Here is a 16,290-nt window from a genome sequence, read left to right on the forward strand (position 1 = left end):
CCACTGACAAATCCTCAAAGCATCGGGTCCCCCTGCGGGCCTGGGTAATGGCCGATGCCAGCGCCCATATGACGGCTGCCAGTTCTGCTGATGCAGACGGAGCGGAGATGCCTAACGTGACCTTTAGTGAATGCCACATCACATCAGGCCTTGATGTCACCCGTTGACATTATGCTGGGGCATGAAAAGGCTGTTCTGCAGGGGAGACATGGTGACGAACGTCCCCCCAGTGACAAAACCTGAGGACGTGGTATAATCCTGATTGACATGGGGAGGTTTGGACAGCTTTGAATGGCAGGGGATGAACAGGGAGCCATCCAAGGAAGGCTGTGGAGTTTGTTTTATGTCAACTGGACCTGTTTTTCTCTGTGTTCTTCGGCGATAAAGTGCTGAGACAACTCACCCTGACTGGCATCATTAGCCCAATCATCAAACAATTCTCTAAGCACATCAGAAATCCATCTATAAAGCCATAACAAGCACAGACTCTATATAACCAGTGGGCATGTAGAGATTGGAGGGGGGAGTAAAGTTAACGCTTGGCGGCTAAAGCAGCAACAGTGGGTTGTGTGGGCAGGTCCTTGGCACACTTTCAGAGGAGACGGAGGGCTATAAAAGTCATTGGCTCCTGCCACACCTGTACCCCACCCTATCCTGCTGCCTGCTTCCTATTTAAAAGCATCACATGCAGGATATTAGTCAGGGGTTTTTGCCGTCTGTGAGGTAGAGCTAACCTCTGAAGCGGAGGGGGGAGAGGGGAAAGTATGCAGGCTGTCGTTTGTTTTTTATTGGGGAAATAATGGCCTATTGAGAGGTTGGGTATTTAATGAGCAACATAATAGGCCCTGTAGTAACACATCTGCTATGAGCAGAGTCATTTCCTCAGCTTTCAAAGGCTGCTGCTCCAGTTGATTCCAGTCGATCTGCTTTTTATTCAATGCAGAATTGCTACACCGGTAATACATAAAAGACAAATGTGCTGTTGGGCTCCATCCTGAATCCTAACCACATTCAATGGCCAATGAATGTATACTTCCTATCCCAGCCTGACCTCAAATCTCTCACTGTCCAATCTGATTCCAGCATCATCCACAAATATCCCTCCCACTCGGCAATCAATTGTGTTTAATGTATTAAAGACACTCACCACAACCACCGCAACCTTTGGCACTTGCACAAATCAATGTCTCGTTAGACCACTAATGATCATTCATTGACTAATAAGATCTGTATCAACCTCTTGTAGAACATTGATTGGCCTTTGGCCTCTCTGGTGCTCCGTGCATTACACGGAGCCACCATATGCGATGTTAGATGGCAGTTGTAAGTCCCGAGGAATCGGATGATGAAAAAGCTCCTGGTGGGAATGGACAGGAATCCTAACCTCAAATTGACTCATTGTGAAGCACCTCAGGCCAAAGCCCTTTTCTTCTGCCCTACAGATCAATGGATGTAACCCTTCTGACCACAGGTCAATCAGAACACAACCCCCTATTTCTCTCTCCCTCTCTCATCTTCTCCATTACTCGCCACAATTGTTCCATCAGGTACGGGCGTGGCCCCACATGTGTCTGGCCAATCATCTGGTTGATGGAGAGTGGACTGGGTAGCTGTGCGACTCCGTCCCTCTGACCATGTTTCCCTTCTCAGGACCCAAAGGGCTAAGATCGAACCCTGCCTCCACTCTGCTCTAGCCAATCAATCTGGCCCTCATTGAGATGCATGGCTCAATGATCTTTGATACAGACTTACAGATCAGAACGGCAAGAGAGCAAGGCAATACAAGACAGAGGGAAAGTTAGGACGGTCCTCGGGTGTTACCATTGAAAGCCGGCTACTTATGAGCTACCTGACTGGAAAATATCTGTGGGATGTATTTTAAGATTTTGATTCTGAAGTGAGATACCCACCATTTGAAAATGTGAAACCTCCTTCGACAAAATGACTCCAAACAGCAGACTTAACAATGATGGGGCCAACACTGTAGCTGAAATACTGATCATGAACTCCAGGAATCGGAGATTGACAGCAACGAAAACCTACCAGTATAGACTTCTATGATCATATATCCAAACGCTGAGATGTAATAAAGGTTATACTCTGGGCAGCAAAATGTCAAATGTGGACTTGAAAATTCGTTTGCTGACTGCTGTCTGTCAAACTCAGTGCAGTCATACCGGATCAAGTCCTGAACGACAGCGGACAGGGATAGAGCTGTTCACCGGTGGCCTGTCACTCATTCTGATGCCATCAACCTGCACCGACTTGACAGATTGAAATATACAGAGATCCAACACTGCCACACTATATCACACTGTTAGGACTTGAACCTCTCTTGCCACACTTGAGGCGATCACTTGACGTATTCAGTTTTACTTCAACTTGCGTGAATTTTCATCAGGCACTCTTCACATTGTGAGGTGAAGTTTTCACTTTTGGCCCCTAGTTTCCTTATCGCTGTCATCACATGACTCATAAGGCAGTGGTGGTCAAGCCAGTGGGGCTTATTTTCTTAGCTTTTGAATAGCTGACATTTTGGAGATACACATTTTTCACCTAAGAGCAACGATATGCTTGTTAGCATTCTTAGCAGTCTTCATTAAGGCTGATGGCTACAGTAAGTTTCCAGCTCTCCATTTTCTCGTGTAAAACAATGCAACTGAGGACAGTAGAGAAACTTGATTTTTCTGCAAAAAAAAATCTGTATCTTTTTCATTGTATTAAGCACATGATATGATACTGATATTATTATGTTATAGTGTATGCATATTTCATGTAATATTATGTTTTTCTTGCAGCGACAAAAATAGTAGATATACCTATTAAGCAGTACACTTTTAAATATGTTGCAGAGTTATTGTTATAGTGGGCCTAGGCTAACCCTGCACCTGGATGGAGATAATGCTCTCAGCACATTGAAGTGCAGGGCTTTTAATTCAATCTATAATTCCTGTCATGATCCAATTTCTGTGTGTGTGTGCGTGTGTGTGTGTGTGTGTGTGTGTGAATGAGGTGAAGTGAAGAAGCTAATAGACAAATCAAAGCCCCTCATTAGACAATAATTAGATTGCCTCTCAAAATACACATCACCATTACCCGACCCAGTGATTAACACACAGGCTCTCTCTCTGGCTCTCCCATTATTCCATCATCCTCTCACCACTTTGCTCACAGTTTCTTTTCCCCCGTCTTGATCTGAGTAGTTAAAAAAGGGAACATGAGATGCTTGTTCTGTTCAAATGCTCCACTTTTCTAAAGAGTCCTGGACAAACAGTCCAACCCTGACAAATGATGCACACTCACCTAAGAGTTTTAATAATAAAAGGACTCACCAGTAATACCAGATTCACCAGTGTGTAGGTATCTTACATCCTGCAAAAGCATCTCCTGCTGCTTCAGTTTCCCAACATTTCCCACAGAGACTTTCAACAAATCCCACAGAAAAACAACAGGTACGAAGTTTTATGTAGGCGATGAGAGTAACGGTGAGCCAGAGAGCAAGTCAAGTTTTTCCAGTTGAGAAAAAGCAACAGTCACATCACTACTCAAAACACAATGGTTGCATTACATTCTGTCAGTGGAGGAATCAGTATCTCTGCCTCCTCTCCAACAGATTTTTGAATGTAGGTGCACAATGCTGAGTCTAGAAATCAGTTCTTGCTCTTTGTTTCTGAGGGACTGACACCAAAACCTGATGTTTTGTCAGATAGCTGACATGTTTTCTGCTATCAGTTTCCATAATCCATGTTGAGAAGATACCTCAATGTGACTTAATATCATCTAAGTTTGGCCAGTTGCAAATAAGAAAAATAGACTTAAGAAAAAACTAAACTGACCTGGAGATGATATCACCAATAACTGTTTTTAAGTGTGTTTTAGGATGGACTTTGATTTTAAGTTATGCAGGTAATCTGGTACTGCTGACACACACACACACACACACACACACACACACACACACCCCTTCCCGATCTGCTGAAAAAATACACCCACCTGTCTTCCCCTCTCACACCTGTCCCACATGCACTGTGGTCAGTGCAGGTGAGAAGCGGAAGGCTTTGCAATGAGCCTGCACACCACAGAGAGACTGATGTATCCTCCCAGCCCCCCCCTCCTCAGTCTCATCAGTGGGGATCATTACAGATAAGCCATCTCTCCCCCCAGATAACATCTGATACTGTCAGAAACACTGTGTTGACTGCTGCTGGTACGAGGGGACCGCAACCAGCTGCTGCTCTGTCACACACCTGTGTTTGGGTTAGTCACACTTCCTATAGGATGTTATTGTGTCTGCCGGGATCAAAAAACAATTACGGAAAATGACGATGGTTTTTATCTTCAAAATGTCAGATTCAACAGTACAGAATATTGAGCTGCTTATCTCCAATAACCCTTACATGAAAGGACAGCAAATCCAGGGGGTTTAAAGCACCGAGCTTTGGACTTCATTTATCACAAATTCTTCCACAGTATCACTGGATAACATCTAAATATGCAAAGTATTTGCATGTGTTTGCGTGTGCCTAAAGTGGTAAATATGTCAGCATCAGGACAATCAGTATATTACCATCCAGAGAAAAATATACTAAATGCACATTAAGATTTCTGTGAGAGCAGATTCAGTCTGACTGAGGAGACCTATTGTGTGATTTCATCATGAGGTTGTAAAGAAAGGTCAGCGCTAAGGAATGATTTGGTCTTGGTTTTGGTTTTGTTTTTGTTTTTGTTGAGGAAAAGGGCACAGCTAGCATCCCTGGGTGCTGCGTGGGGTTTCCCAGCACCGGGCTGGCTCCGCTCTCTGACCCTGAGCCCTTGTTGGGAGAGTGAGATGGGCTTCAATATAACACTCAGCTGAGTGGATGTGTCTGCAGCCTGAAAATCAGTGCTGGAAATCACTGTTACTGATAGCTCTATTGTGCCTGTAAATGTACGCGTGTGTGTGGGAAAGTGTGTGAGAATATGCACACACTCAAATGGTTGTTCATATGTGTGTGCTTGTGGGAATACAAGAGAGTGGAGCTGTGAGTGCGAACACAAGTTTCTGTGTGTGGCGGTGTGTGTGCGTGTGTGTGTGTGTAGAGTGCGCGCACGCCCCGGTGTAGCCGTGGTGAGAGCAGCCTGGTGTGAGCCCCTGTCGATACGCCCCTCCGATCCCCCTGTCAGCGAACACAGCAGAACAAAGAGGCCTGTGGCAGCGCCGGCGGGTATAGATCTTCTCCCCTGTGTTCTCCTTCAATAGGGTCACACAGGCGCCGTGCGGAGCCGCTCAGAGCTCAATCTCCTCTACTTGACTGATCAGGAGCTTTGAGCTGCAGCTAATGAGACTGGATCCTCTCCAGTGGCGTTTCTGCTGGACCCAGATCCATCCAGCCCACCCAGAGAAATGCTGCTCTGCTTCCAGGAGCCTGCCAGGGTACTGCGCACAAACACAGCGTCTAGCTGCTCCAGCTGATTATATGTAACCAAAAAATGATCACAGCTGGCTAAAGCCTCTTATAGCCAGAAGTGTTTGTGGTGTTTATTGCTCTTTATCTAGTACTAAACACCACTAATAGCATTAAAACAATTTCACCAACAAAAATCTCAGCTTTTGCTCTTATAATTACGATGATAGCACATTAGCCTATGTTTTAAATAGGGTTTAATGAAAACGATCTAAATGCACAGTAGTGTTTTAATAAGGTACTGGTCGTTTAATAAAAAAATTTAAAAAATTTAAAAAATTACAGATCAACCAAGGTGTTCAAGATATGATATGATACTTTTCAGAGTGAAGCTCTTGATAGCTGAGTCTTGTGCTTTTGATATCTTTAAATCTGACCATTTTCATGCCAAAAAAAAAATCACAGACAATGAAATTCAGGCTGAAAAAAAAAAAAAAAAAAAAAAACATGCCTCTGCCAAAGCCTGGGAAAGATTTTGGCACTGCATTTTCCTCTGACAGCCAGGATAATGAAAGTAACACACATTCTTTCATCCACTCTAAGCATTAGGATCAGTTTTGGTTCAGCCCCATAGACAGCTAATATGGTATTGAGTACAGAATAAAGGTGTATTTAAACCCTGTACAGTGCACCATATCCTTCATATTAGGGTGAGAATGAATTGCCAAAATCTGATTTTAATAAAAGGCCAATATTGATAGATCAGTGTAACCTTAATTTTAAATATAACAATTCAGTGCCCCCCTCAGGTCCCTTTGACCTTCCATTATAAGGCAAAGCTGCGATGTGACTTTGCCTCCTGTGTGACTCCCGGCGACAGTGGGACGGCCACTGGATGCGTTATAATGGTGTCATTTACATTGAAACAATGCATGGTATGTATCCCATAATCATTCGGTGATCGATATGTAATAGCACTAATAGGGTCATGACCGAAACAATGGGATGTGTAAAGAGCTGCGCCTGCTCTTACTCGGCCTCATAGACTCACAGCAGGCCCGCCGAGCGCTGCCTGTGTAGTCTATGGGGACAATTAGCACAATCTCCATACTAATGGCTGCCTGTAATGGAGACTGCTGTGCCTGCCAGCCAGCCAGCCAGTGTGTGTGTGTGTGTGTGTGTGTGTGTGTGTGTTTGCATATGCATGTGTGTGTGTGAGGGAATGTTTGCATACGCGCATATCCATTGGTGGGTGTGCTTTCCTGTGTACATGTGTGTGTACTTCAGTGTTTGCCTGCCCTTCAGTGTGAGTGTGTAATTACATGTGCAACTCTACCCACTGTGTTTAGCTGTGTGTGCATGTATGTACCTACCAGTGTATGTGCAGGTGTGTGTGGGTGCACTGAGTAGCCAGTGGCCCACATATGAGCTGAACCCCCCCCCCCAACACACACACACACACACACACACACACACCCCTCCACCCCAATTCCCCCCTTAGCTTGCGGCCCTAACCCTGATCCACGGCCACTCATTAGCACCATAATAAAGAGCTGAGACGACACGTAAAAGGTTATATACTGCTGGACTGCTGTTTTCCTACCAATTATCAGGCCTGTGATTTATGGCCCGGGCCCGCTGCTTTTCTCTGTGGAGAATCGGGGGAGTGTTTACGCCCCTACACAGCGGGGTGAGGGGGTCAATCCCGGTGAACTCTGACCTCAGAAGGCCAGGGGTAAACACACCCGCGCTGACAAGAGTTTGGCGAAGCAGCAAAGTGGAACTGGACTCATCAGAGCATCTTTGGGGTACAGCTTGTAAACAAACCCATATACTGTACATAAGTAAACCATACTATGTCCTATAATTCCCATTGTAATGGTTATAAACCCCAGTTGACAATCCAGTGACTGTCTGTTCCATAAGTTAGCTTTCTTCCACACTAATGACTCCTTACCCCCTAAAAAGACACTTCTTTGAGTGTAAATTAACAAAAAGCTGCGTATATGTGGCAATTTATAGCTGTTTAAAAAGATGTAATGTATAAAAAGATGTTGAGATGTCATGTGTTCGGGAGGTAAAGCCATCGCTTCGAATCTAACGCTGTGTGGTGTGCGCTTGGCATTCCTTTGACGTATCGGCTTTTGTCAAGCTCTTCCACAGCTGGGAGAGTTGCAACAAGCAGGAGTGACATGCAGTAATGAGGTCTGTCTGTGGCACCACACACACACACACACACACACACACATACGTAGGTTCCTGGCTGCCATCCAGGCGTGTAGGATTGGTGTGGTCTTGCTGTCTGTGCTGCTCCTCCGCAGCATGTGTTTAACCCCAGCATTTGGCCTTCCTGCCCTCTCTATCTGCCTGACTGATTTGTTAGGCTCAGGGGACGGGACAGAGGATGTGAGGGAGTGTGTGCGTGTGTGTGTGTGTGTGTGTGTGTGTGTGTGCCACTTCTTACGAAACATGCGATTCAATCCACAGACCCTCCCCTACCCCTCGACTTTACCCATAGCCTTTTCTATACGCATACATCCACACACACATCCACACACACAGAGACACACAGCGGGTCTTTGATGTGAGATCAGAGGCAGCCGTGATGCAGGTCGATCAGGTGCAGAAAAGCAAGTAGAGAGGAAAAGAGGGGGAAAGGGAGAGAGGGAACAGGGGAGAAATGGTGGAGGGCCTCTGTTAAAACAGGCCTGTTGTTTTAACGACCTCTGGTCTCTGCACTCATTATGACTCTCTCTCCCTCTCTCTCTCTCTCTTTCTCCCTTACAGTGTGTGTATGTGTGTGTGTGTGTGTGTCAGCACACAGAAGCCTGTCTCCCTTTACTCAACTGATCACATCACTAGATGGGAGCAGATGTAGTGACTAAAAGATGTGTTATGACTCATGTTTCGACAGACACTCTGTTGACCATCCAACAGGTGCTGCTGGTCACTGCCAAAGCCCCCACTGCACACACACACACACACACACACACACACACACACATGCACAACCATTTCCCCCTGCTACTGTAAAAGCCTAGTGCCAGACTTATAGAAGTCCTGTCTGTCTCTGTCAAGGCGTGTGGTCCCTGCGTCTCGCTTCCTTTTAACTCTGAAAGAATGAAGACGCATCGGCCTTCACGGAATCTGAGTCACTAAACACACACATGCGCGCGTGTTTGCGCAAATAAATAAAACAAAACCCACTGGCATTAAAATGCAAATGTATAAAAACACACTGCAGAACAGTCCGGTGGAGCATGTTCCTCCTAACTCCAACATTCAAGCTCCCCAAGATGAAGGGGAAGGAGGAGAAAAAAAAAAAAAAAAAAAAAAAAAAAAAAAGCTGAGAAGAGTTTCCCCTCCTGCCAGGATGAAAGCTCCTTTCACTTAGGAGAACATTAAGAGAACAAACTAGCATCACAACAGGAGGGGGAACAGTCAACCGTGGCCTGCTCTCACATCAAATGCAGCCCCCATTAATATTGTAATGCTTCCTCCCTAAGAGTCTGAAATCAAATACAAGACTACCAACGTGGTCAAAAAGAGAGCGGGCTGCAGACTTCTCTTTTATCTGGGATAACTTCTCACATAGACTGAATAACACCCGGCGCTCTGGTTTTTGCCTGCTACAGTGTAAACATGTATGTTGTACAATAACGCCTGGTGTAAATATTCATGCACATGCAAATAACTGTAAATCTGGACCAGCTTCATGTTATTCACTTTGGGTGCTTTCTGCTTGATTTCTTTTCTTTATGACTTGTATTTTCAATCCTTTTGTGCAGTTGTGTTGCTCATGCCTCCACCTGGTTCTTCCTGCATTTCTTCAGCTTTCTTCCTTCAAGGTTTGTACGTGACAAACCTCTCCAACACAAAATCAAATCCAAAAATTGAAGAAAAAAAAAACAACAAAAAACAGAAAAATAACGTGTAATTGTGCGTGCGCGTGTCTGCGTGTCTGTTAATGCATGCCGGTGTGAGTGCACACGCGAGCATGTCTGACTCTCGAGTGTACACCCTGGGAATAATAGCAGGCAGCAGATACTATATGTGTATGCATGAGCATCGAGTGGTTGCTATTGATCTCCTGTGGTCTGCCAGTGGGATGTAAACACTGTGTCTTTCAACAGGAAGCTCCACTCAATACCGGCCGCCGTCAACGACAGCTTCACAGAAAACACAGCGCACCGACGCCCTCCCTGTTATCGAATCAGCACACACAGCTAGGGTAAGCAACCACCATTGGAGTGTGTGTGCGTGTGCATGTGCGTGTGTGTGTGTGTGTGTGTGTGTGTGTGACCTCAGTATACACATGCACTACACCTCTGCATGCACACAATATGCATACAAACGCAGTGCAGTTGGGCGAAAACATTGTAAACTCCAGTTCTGATGATTTTCATGGTTTAACTTCCTGTGAAGGATTTCATGCTCCTCTGTGGGTTCAAACTATTTGGCCTTTCTTGGCTTTACAAAATTTGGTAAACACAGAACGCCCGATTCTCAAGCTAAAAACAAGAGTGTTTTTATTAACACACAAAAAAAAAAAAAAAAAAAAAAAAAACAAGTCTTAACAAGTCATTTAGCCTCATATTTGGTATTAAAATCTTGTTTTTCTTAAAACAGTTGAAAAAAATCTGCCAGTGCAATGACATAATCCCAACTGTACTTAATGCTAATCAACTTCTTTGCATAATTTTCTTGAATCAAGAGTAATTTTATTGAAACATATTTCAACATATTTCTACTTCTTCTTATGCAACTCTATCAGGAACAAATGGGACTATCTCATCTCAATAGTAGATTTTTTTTTTTTACTTGTTTTGAGAAAGTCAATAATTTTCACACTGAAAATGAGATTTGTTAAAACAGATTTTTTTTTTTTTTTACAGCGTACACCTGAAAAGTTGACATTTTGGACATGCTCCAACAGTGGCGTGTTCGTTTAGAAATTACACCCACACAAGTGCAAATGGGTAGAGCAGCACAAACATACAAACACATGTATCCAGGCACACACACATACACACGCACACACACGCATACACACGCACACGCATACAACAAACACATGTATGCTGCGTCTAGAACAAGCTGAGGCCGTCAAACAGAGGAGATAATCCATCTGCCAAGTCTAAGATGAATCTATGTAATATTGATTCTGTCCAGGCAGCGCGCTACTCCGCTAACAAACCATGAATAACCGACCGTGGAGGACACTTACACACACCACCTACAGCACATCTGGCGGGGAAACCTCGGTGTGTGCGACGCTTAAATGTTTCCCCTCCGTTAACTTCCCCGGGTGTTTCTTTACACTCGGCTGAAGATCCGGCCGGTGTCTCTCAGCCGCGGCTCAGTGGCTGCTCGTCCCAGAAAGAGGGGCTGATTCAGGGGCCTGACGCCGGAGTCAACAGCCCCACACTTTACACCCAAATCCTGCCATGATGAAGAGTCTGTCCGCCTCAAAAACACTTGAGGTTACATTTTAAACTCAACAGATTAAGCTGCGTAAATGTAGTGTATGTGCCACATTACCAGATTGTGTCTTCAGTGAGCAAACCCTCCTGAGGTCGAGGGGTCAGGTCTCATGGGGCGGCCGCACTCAAAGTGAATGCATTTTTAAGGCACTTTGGAGGAAAATGTAAAGCAAATGGCATGAGTTATAATATAAATGTGCAAAATAGGTGAATGTCTGCTGTTTGCTCCCCTTTTTGGAAGACTTTGTCCGCTCTGCAGGTGAGACATTTCAGCTGCAAATCAGGAGTTAGATAGTACCACAGCACAGAGGCACTCCAACATCTGGCTCCAGTTATCACAACTCTCACTCAACCCTGCCACCACAGATGCTGTCTCGCCTGGGCAGAACAACACACACACACACACACACACACATACACACACACACATGCCATTCCATCAACGTCTGGCCACGGTGTGTTTTGTCACCCCGTTCCTCCGTTCTCCCAACTCGTGTTTCTGGTAAAGGGCCTTTTTAGTTCCAGCTCGGGCCTGCGGTTGAAAGCATCTCCCTGAGGAAAATAAGCATGACTCGCTCCAGTGAAGACATCTGCCCTTTGAAAGCGAGCGTGGCTGTTTGAACAGCTGTCAGAGCACACCATGCGTCTCAGACCTTCCCTGATAAAACAGAGGCGAGTCTGGAGGGGATGGGGTGGCGTGGGGGGGGCAGCGGCAGAGGATGGGGAGAAGGAGACGTCCACTGGTGCTGATGCACAAGGCAGATGGGAACCAGCCCCCCCAACCTGCATACTGCTCTGGAGACAACACCGGGGCTACCAGAGAAGCTACCATGAGCTTTTTGGGTTGAAACTGGACACACGAATTTACACTGGCATTTCAGGTGTGACACTGACACGCTCATCCAAGGTGCCACACAATGAGTCCAACCGCAGAGGAAGCTTAAATTCCTCAGAATCTTTACATTCCTTTAGACTGACATTATAAGCAACTACAGCTAAGAGGCACAGCGTCCAGGCAAACTTACTGCAGAACAGTCAACAACTGGAAAACTGAAGAAAATAAAGGTTAACTGCACTCAAAAGAGGAAAACAGAGGAAACCCATGTTGTGACACACAAACTTAAGACCATATCCTCCTGAAACACAGACGCTTTAACCACTTTTTGTCATTGCAGAGCAGCCAGGATTTGCTGAAACCCTTGGAACTTTATTTCAAATTCTAGAAAAGATCCCAAGGTTTCCAGAGATCCCAAACACTTCCTAAATTACAGGGAAAAGTGCATAAAAGATATGTAGATATTTTTTTATTTGATGTAATGCTGCAGCCATAAAATAAGGGCTTAGGTTTGAATATTTCACTCAGTGTAAGTGTGATGTCGCTTCAGTGAAGCACTGCAACCAGCAGACACAGAGTATTTATTATGTGACATTGTTATACAATATGTTTTTCCTAATTTGAAGCTACTTAAGATGAAATTTAAAGGGAATCAGAGTCCAAAGAGGCAAAGTCAAAGTGACTATATTGAATGAGAAGTATCTCGAAAAAGAAATATGTGAAAACCAGGCATTAATGACATGACTAAGGACATGAGAAGCGCAGTGCAGTTTGTGAGAGCCACGGCGGTCATTTCAATGAAGCAGAAGATTAGCAAAGTATAAATGTTGATTTTTATGGTCCATTTTGTGCTTCAGTGTGACTTTGCACGGCTCCTGCTGGAGCAGTACGCCAGCAGGCAGACTCTCACATCCCAAGAAGATTTGAAGCTTAAGACTTTTGGTCCTGAAGTGACTGTCTGTTAACCAGTCAAGAGGAACAAGCGCATGTCAGACTTAGAAAAGTGCTGGGAGCTCAATTGCATTAAAGCTCTTAGTTTGCCTGAGCTCCAATCTAATTGGATAAAGCTGGAAAAGAGGCTTCCAATGTGCAAGAATCCGTTTTTTTTTTTTTCTTTTCTTTTTTTTTTTTTTTTTCGTTTCCCAAACTCACTTTTGGAGGAGAGATGCTCCCCATGTTCCATTCCACCCTATCTTTTGTCCTTGTCAACATTCCCCAAATGAGATTCCCAAAATCAGGAGGTGAGGGGAACACGCATGCACGAGTGCACAGGCAAACATTGTCAGACAGACACACCTCTCACACCAGCACTCCGGCTGGCATCTTTTCCTTTCCTGTCCTTATTAAAATTCCATATTGAGATTCCTTCCTGCCACTCCGCCTCCCTGGCCCTGTCACTCAGCCGGCACCACACATAAAATAAGGAAGTTTCAACAAAGACACGCACACACAGACACACACACACACGCATGCATACACACACTCACATGCACAATCCAAACTTTTCTTAAGACAGCTCGTCCCTGCTCCCGCCCTTTATGTGTGGGATGAAAGTTTCCTTTAGGTGATATGTATGAGAGGGTATATCAGCGTGTCCCCCTCCCACCTTCTCCCCTCTCCGGCTCCCCCCCCCCCCTTATCATTGTCATTATTTTCGATGGTGTCCCCCTCTGATCTGCTGAGCCTTTGGGTCCTCTCTCTCTCTCCTCTCTCTCTCTGTCTTCCTCTAGTTCCTTTCATCTGTCAGGCGCTCCCCTTGGCGACCGCCACTGAGGGGGTTTGATTTCCCATCATGCCTAGCATTGCCTCCCCTGACTTCGGTTCTCTCTCTCTCTCTCTCTCTCTCAGTTCCTGTCTCACTCACTCACTCTCTCTTTCTCTCTCTCTCTCTCTCTGAGAGACGGAGGCGAGGCGAGCGTCGTGCCCCCGCGCCGTTGGGCAATTATCCCCGGGAGTAATGAGGAGCGGCTCTCTCTCCGCGCCGCGCTGACTGACACCTCTCCCACTCATTTGTCAACAAATCAGACGGCTGGTGTGGGCGGCCATATTGAGCTGAGGGTTGTCGTTGGGAAGCTGAGGCTGAGGCGCATCGCCACAGCTCTCTCTCTCTCTCTCTCCCTCTCTCTCTCTCCCTCTTTCTTTTTCTCTATCCTCCTCCATCCCTCCCTCCTTCGCTCCCTCTCTATCTCTGCCACCTCGTTATCTCTGACAGGGTGTCATTCGTTCAGACTCTCACTCCTCCTATGTCAACCCTCCATACGCTCCGATGTATTTGTGTTCCTCAGCGCAGAGAAATGTCTGACTTCCAATAGGCCTAATGGTCATATGTGGCTAATGATCACTAAGCTGAATAAGTGACACTATTCAATTTACTTGTGTCAAAGTCAGTCACAGCCAGTCGGTGTAAACACTTTGCCCAACTAGGCGATGATGACTAGAGTGCAAAAGGGGAAACAGCAACGTCCTCACACACAAAGCTTCCTTTCAATTTGTCACATTTTTGCCAATGCAGTTGTAGAGGATATGTAAATCTCATCTGCCGCGTCGTGTCAGGTTGTGTGAGGCCTTTGATGTGGCAATTAAAGTCGGCATGTTTCCCTTCATAGTGAAAGGTGCTGTGAGATGAGGGGCTGTGTGTGAGTGTGTGTGTGTGCGTGTCTACCTGCATGCGTGCGTATAGAAATGTTTGCATGTCTGAACACACGCCGCATGTGTATTTTGGTGTGTATTCAGTGTGCACTCACTGCGCTCCTTGCGTTCCTCGGGGCTGGACGAGGCCTCTCCATCCGACAGCAGTCCAGACATGGAAAACAGCTTCCTCCCTGAGTCTTCCCCCGCCTTGAGGGAGCCCCCCGGAGAGCCAAAGTCAAACTCTTTCCCCTCCGCCTCGGGGAAGCAACCCTTCAGCCTCTTGGCGGGGGTGAAAGCTGACTGGTACCCCCCTGCCTCCCTCTCCTCGTGTGGGGAGGAGAAGGGTCGGAAGGCCCCCACCCCGCTGTGGTTGAGCATGCCCAGGGTGGAGCAGTCCAGGTTGGGGGGGGTGAACTGGGGGTGCAGGTGGAGCAGGGAGGTGGGGAAGTCTCGGGAGGGGAAGGCGCCCGACACGGGGCCCTGGCGGTGATACATGGAGGTGAAGGTGTAGGAGGCCGAGGGGAAGGGGAGGTGGAGGTCCTTCTCCACGGAAGCGGGGACGCCGAAGGGCCTGGGCGCCTGGCACGGGACGGAGGCGTCTCGACCGGCCTCGGCGGTGGAGGCGAGGACCATCAGGGCGGGGGAGGCCAGGGGGGCCGGCAGGTAGGAGGGGCTGTCCATCTTGAAGGGGCGGTGGAGGTCCATTCACACCTCCCTGTTGGCGGTCCTCTCTCTGTGTCTGAGGAGAGCAAGAGGACAGCTGGACTCAGCGGAGAGAGAGAGAGAGTCCTGAGGCAGAGCAAGCGGCAGTCTGGCCGGCAAGCCTCACAGAGGGTCCATCCTAAACAGCTGAGCTATGACAGAGCATGAAGAGAAAATACAATTTGTATTTAGAAATTATATTAATTTTAAAAGGCACCTTTTTTTCTTTCAAATATCCCACATGAAAAAGTCCTTTTTGTTATTTTCACATTTATAGTGTAATTTATGGTGTTCAGTTGAGCTGTGTTACCATCAAATAATCTTAGGTGGGCTGAAAATTTTATGTGAGTTTCTAAACTGTTTACAGGGCACTTGTTTTTATGATCTTCAATTTGCCAAAACCTTCACAATGTTCATCCCTTCATTTTGAAAAGCAGAGCCAAACTAACTTCTGAGGCATTTTTCTAAATTAGGGATTTGGGCTGATTTCAGTAGAGAGTAAGGAGGCCTACTTTGCCTGTAAATAATTACAACGGAATAAATAGCCAGTAAAACACAGCCAAGGCCTGTAACAGATAAATGCAATACTGAAGTAAGCAGTTGCATTTGGGTAAATCATCCAATTATGTTCGGAAAATAAGACGATCCCTCTTTTTCTCTGTAATAAGCATTGAATACGAATAAATAGTCTCAGTAAATCAATATAACATAAACCACGCTAATTGTGCTCAATAAAATAAAATCGGTGGTGGGTCCTGTGAATTGGCTATGCACTCTGCAATAAAAGTTGCTCGACATAACCTATAAACGTATAAAACAACAGTAAAAAATAAATAAATAAATAAATAAATAAAATAAAATAAAAACAAATAAACATATTGCTTCAGGATTAACTGAATAGGATTAATTATGGCCTCTTGAAAATGATTACCTAGAGCCAGATAATAATATATTCTAAACAGAAGAAGACCGTTTCACCCCAATTAGCGATTTCACAGTTTGACAGTATCTTTGCCAAAGTAAAATGCAGTGACTAGAATAAGATTAGCATAGATTAGTTCCGGGAGAAAGGCCTAATTAAGAATATAAGGTTTGGGCCTATTGATTTGAGGCAGTCCACTTTATTGAACTGCATTAATCCCGTTCCACGTTACGAGCAACCAAAAACATCTGTTGAAAAGATCCAAGACGGTATTGCATGGAAGTTTGCGCAATGACTTATGACATTTTTTTTTCTCAGAAAAAAGTTAACACT

General features: G+C 45.5%; 1 protein-coding gene across 1 annotated transcript in view; it reads right to left on the reverse strand.

Annotated features, from left to right (window-relative positions):
- rnf220b (ring finger protein 220b) overlaps positions 1-15,038 on the reverse strand; it is a 29,228-nt gene extending 14,190 nt beyond the window's left edge. Inside the window, exon 1 of the mRNA XM_030050483.1 lies at positions 14,447-15,038. Within this exon, the coding sequence (XP_029906343.1) occupies positions 14,447-15,038 (592 nt within the window). The remainder of the gene's footprint in view (positions 1-14,446) is intronic.
- Between the last annotated feature and the right edge of the window lie 1,252 nt (positions 15,039-16,290).

This window comes from Myripristis murdjan, chromosome 4 (assembly GCF_902150065.1).
Source record: "Myripristis murdjan chromosome 4, fMyrMur1.1, whole genome shotgun sequence".
Classification (NCBI taxonomy): domain Eukaryota; kingdom Metazoa; phylum Chordata; class Actinopteri; order Holocentriformes; family Holocentridae; genus Myripristis; species Myripristis murdjan.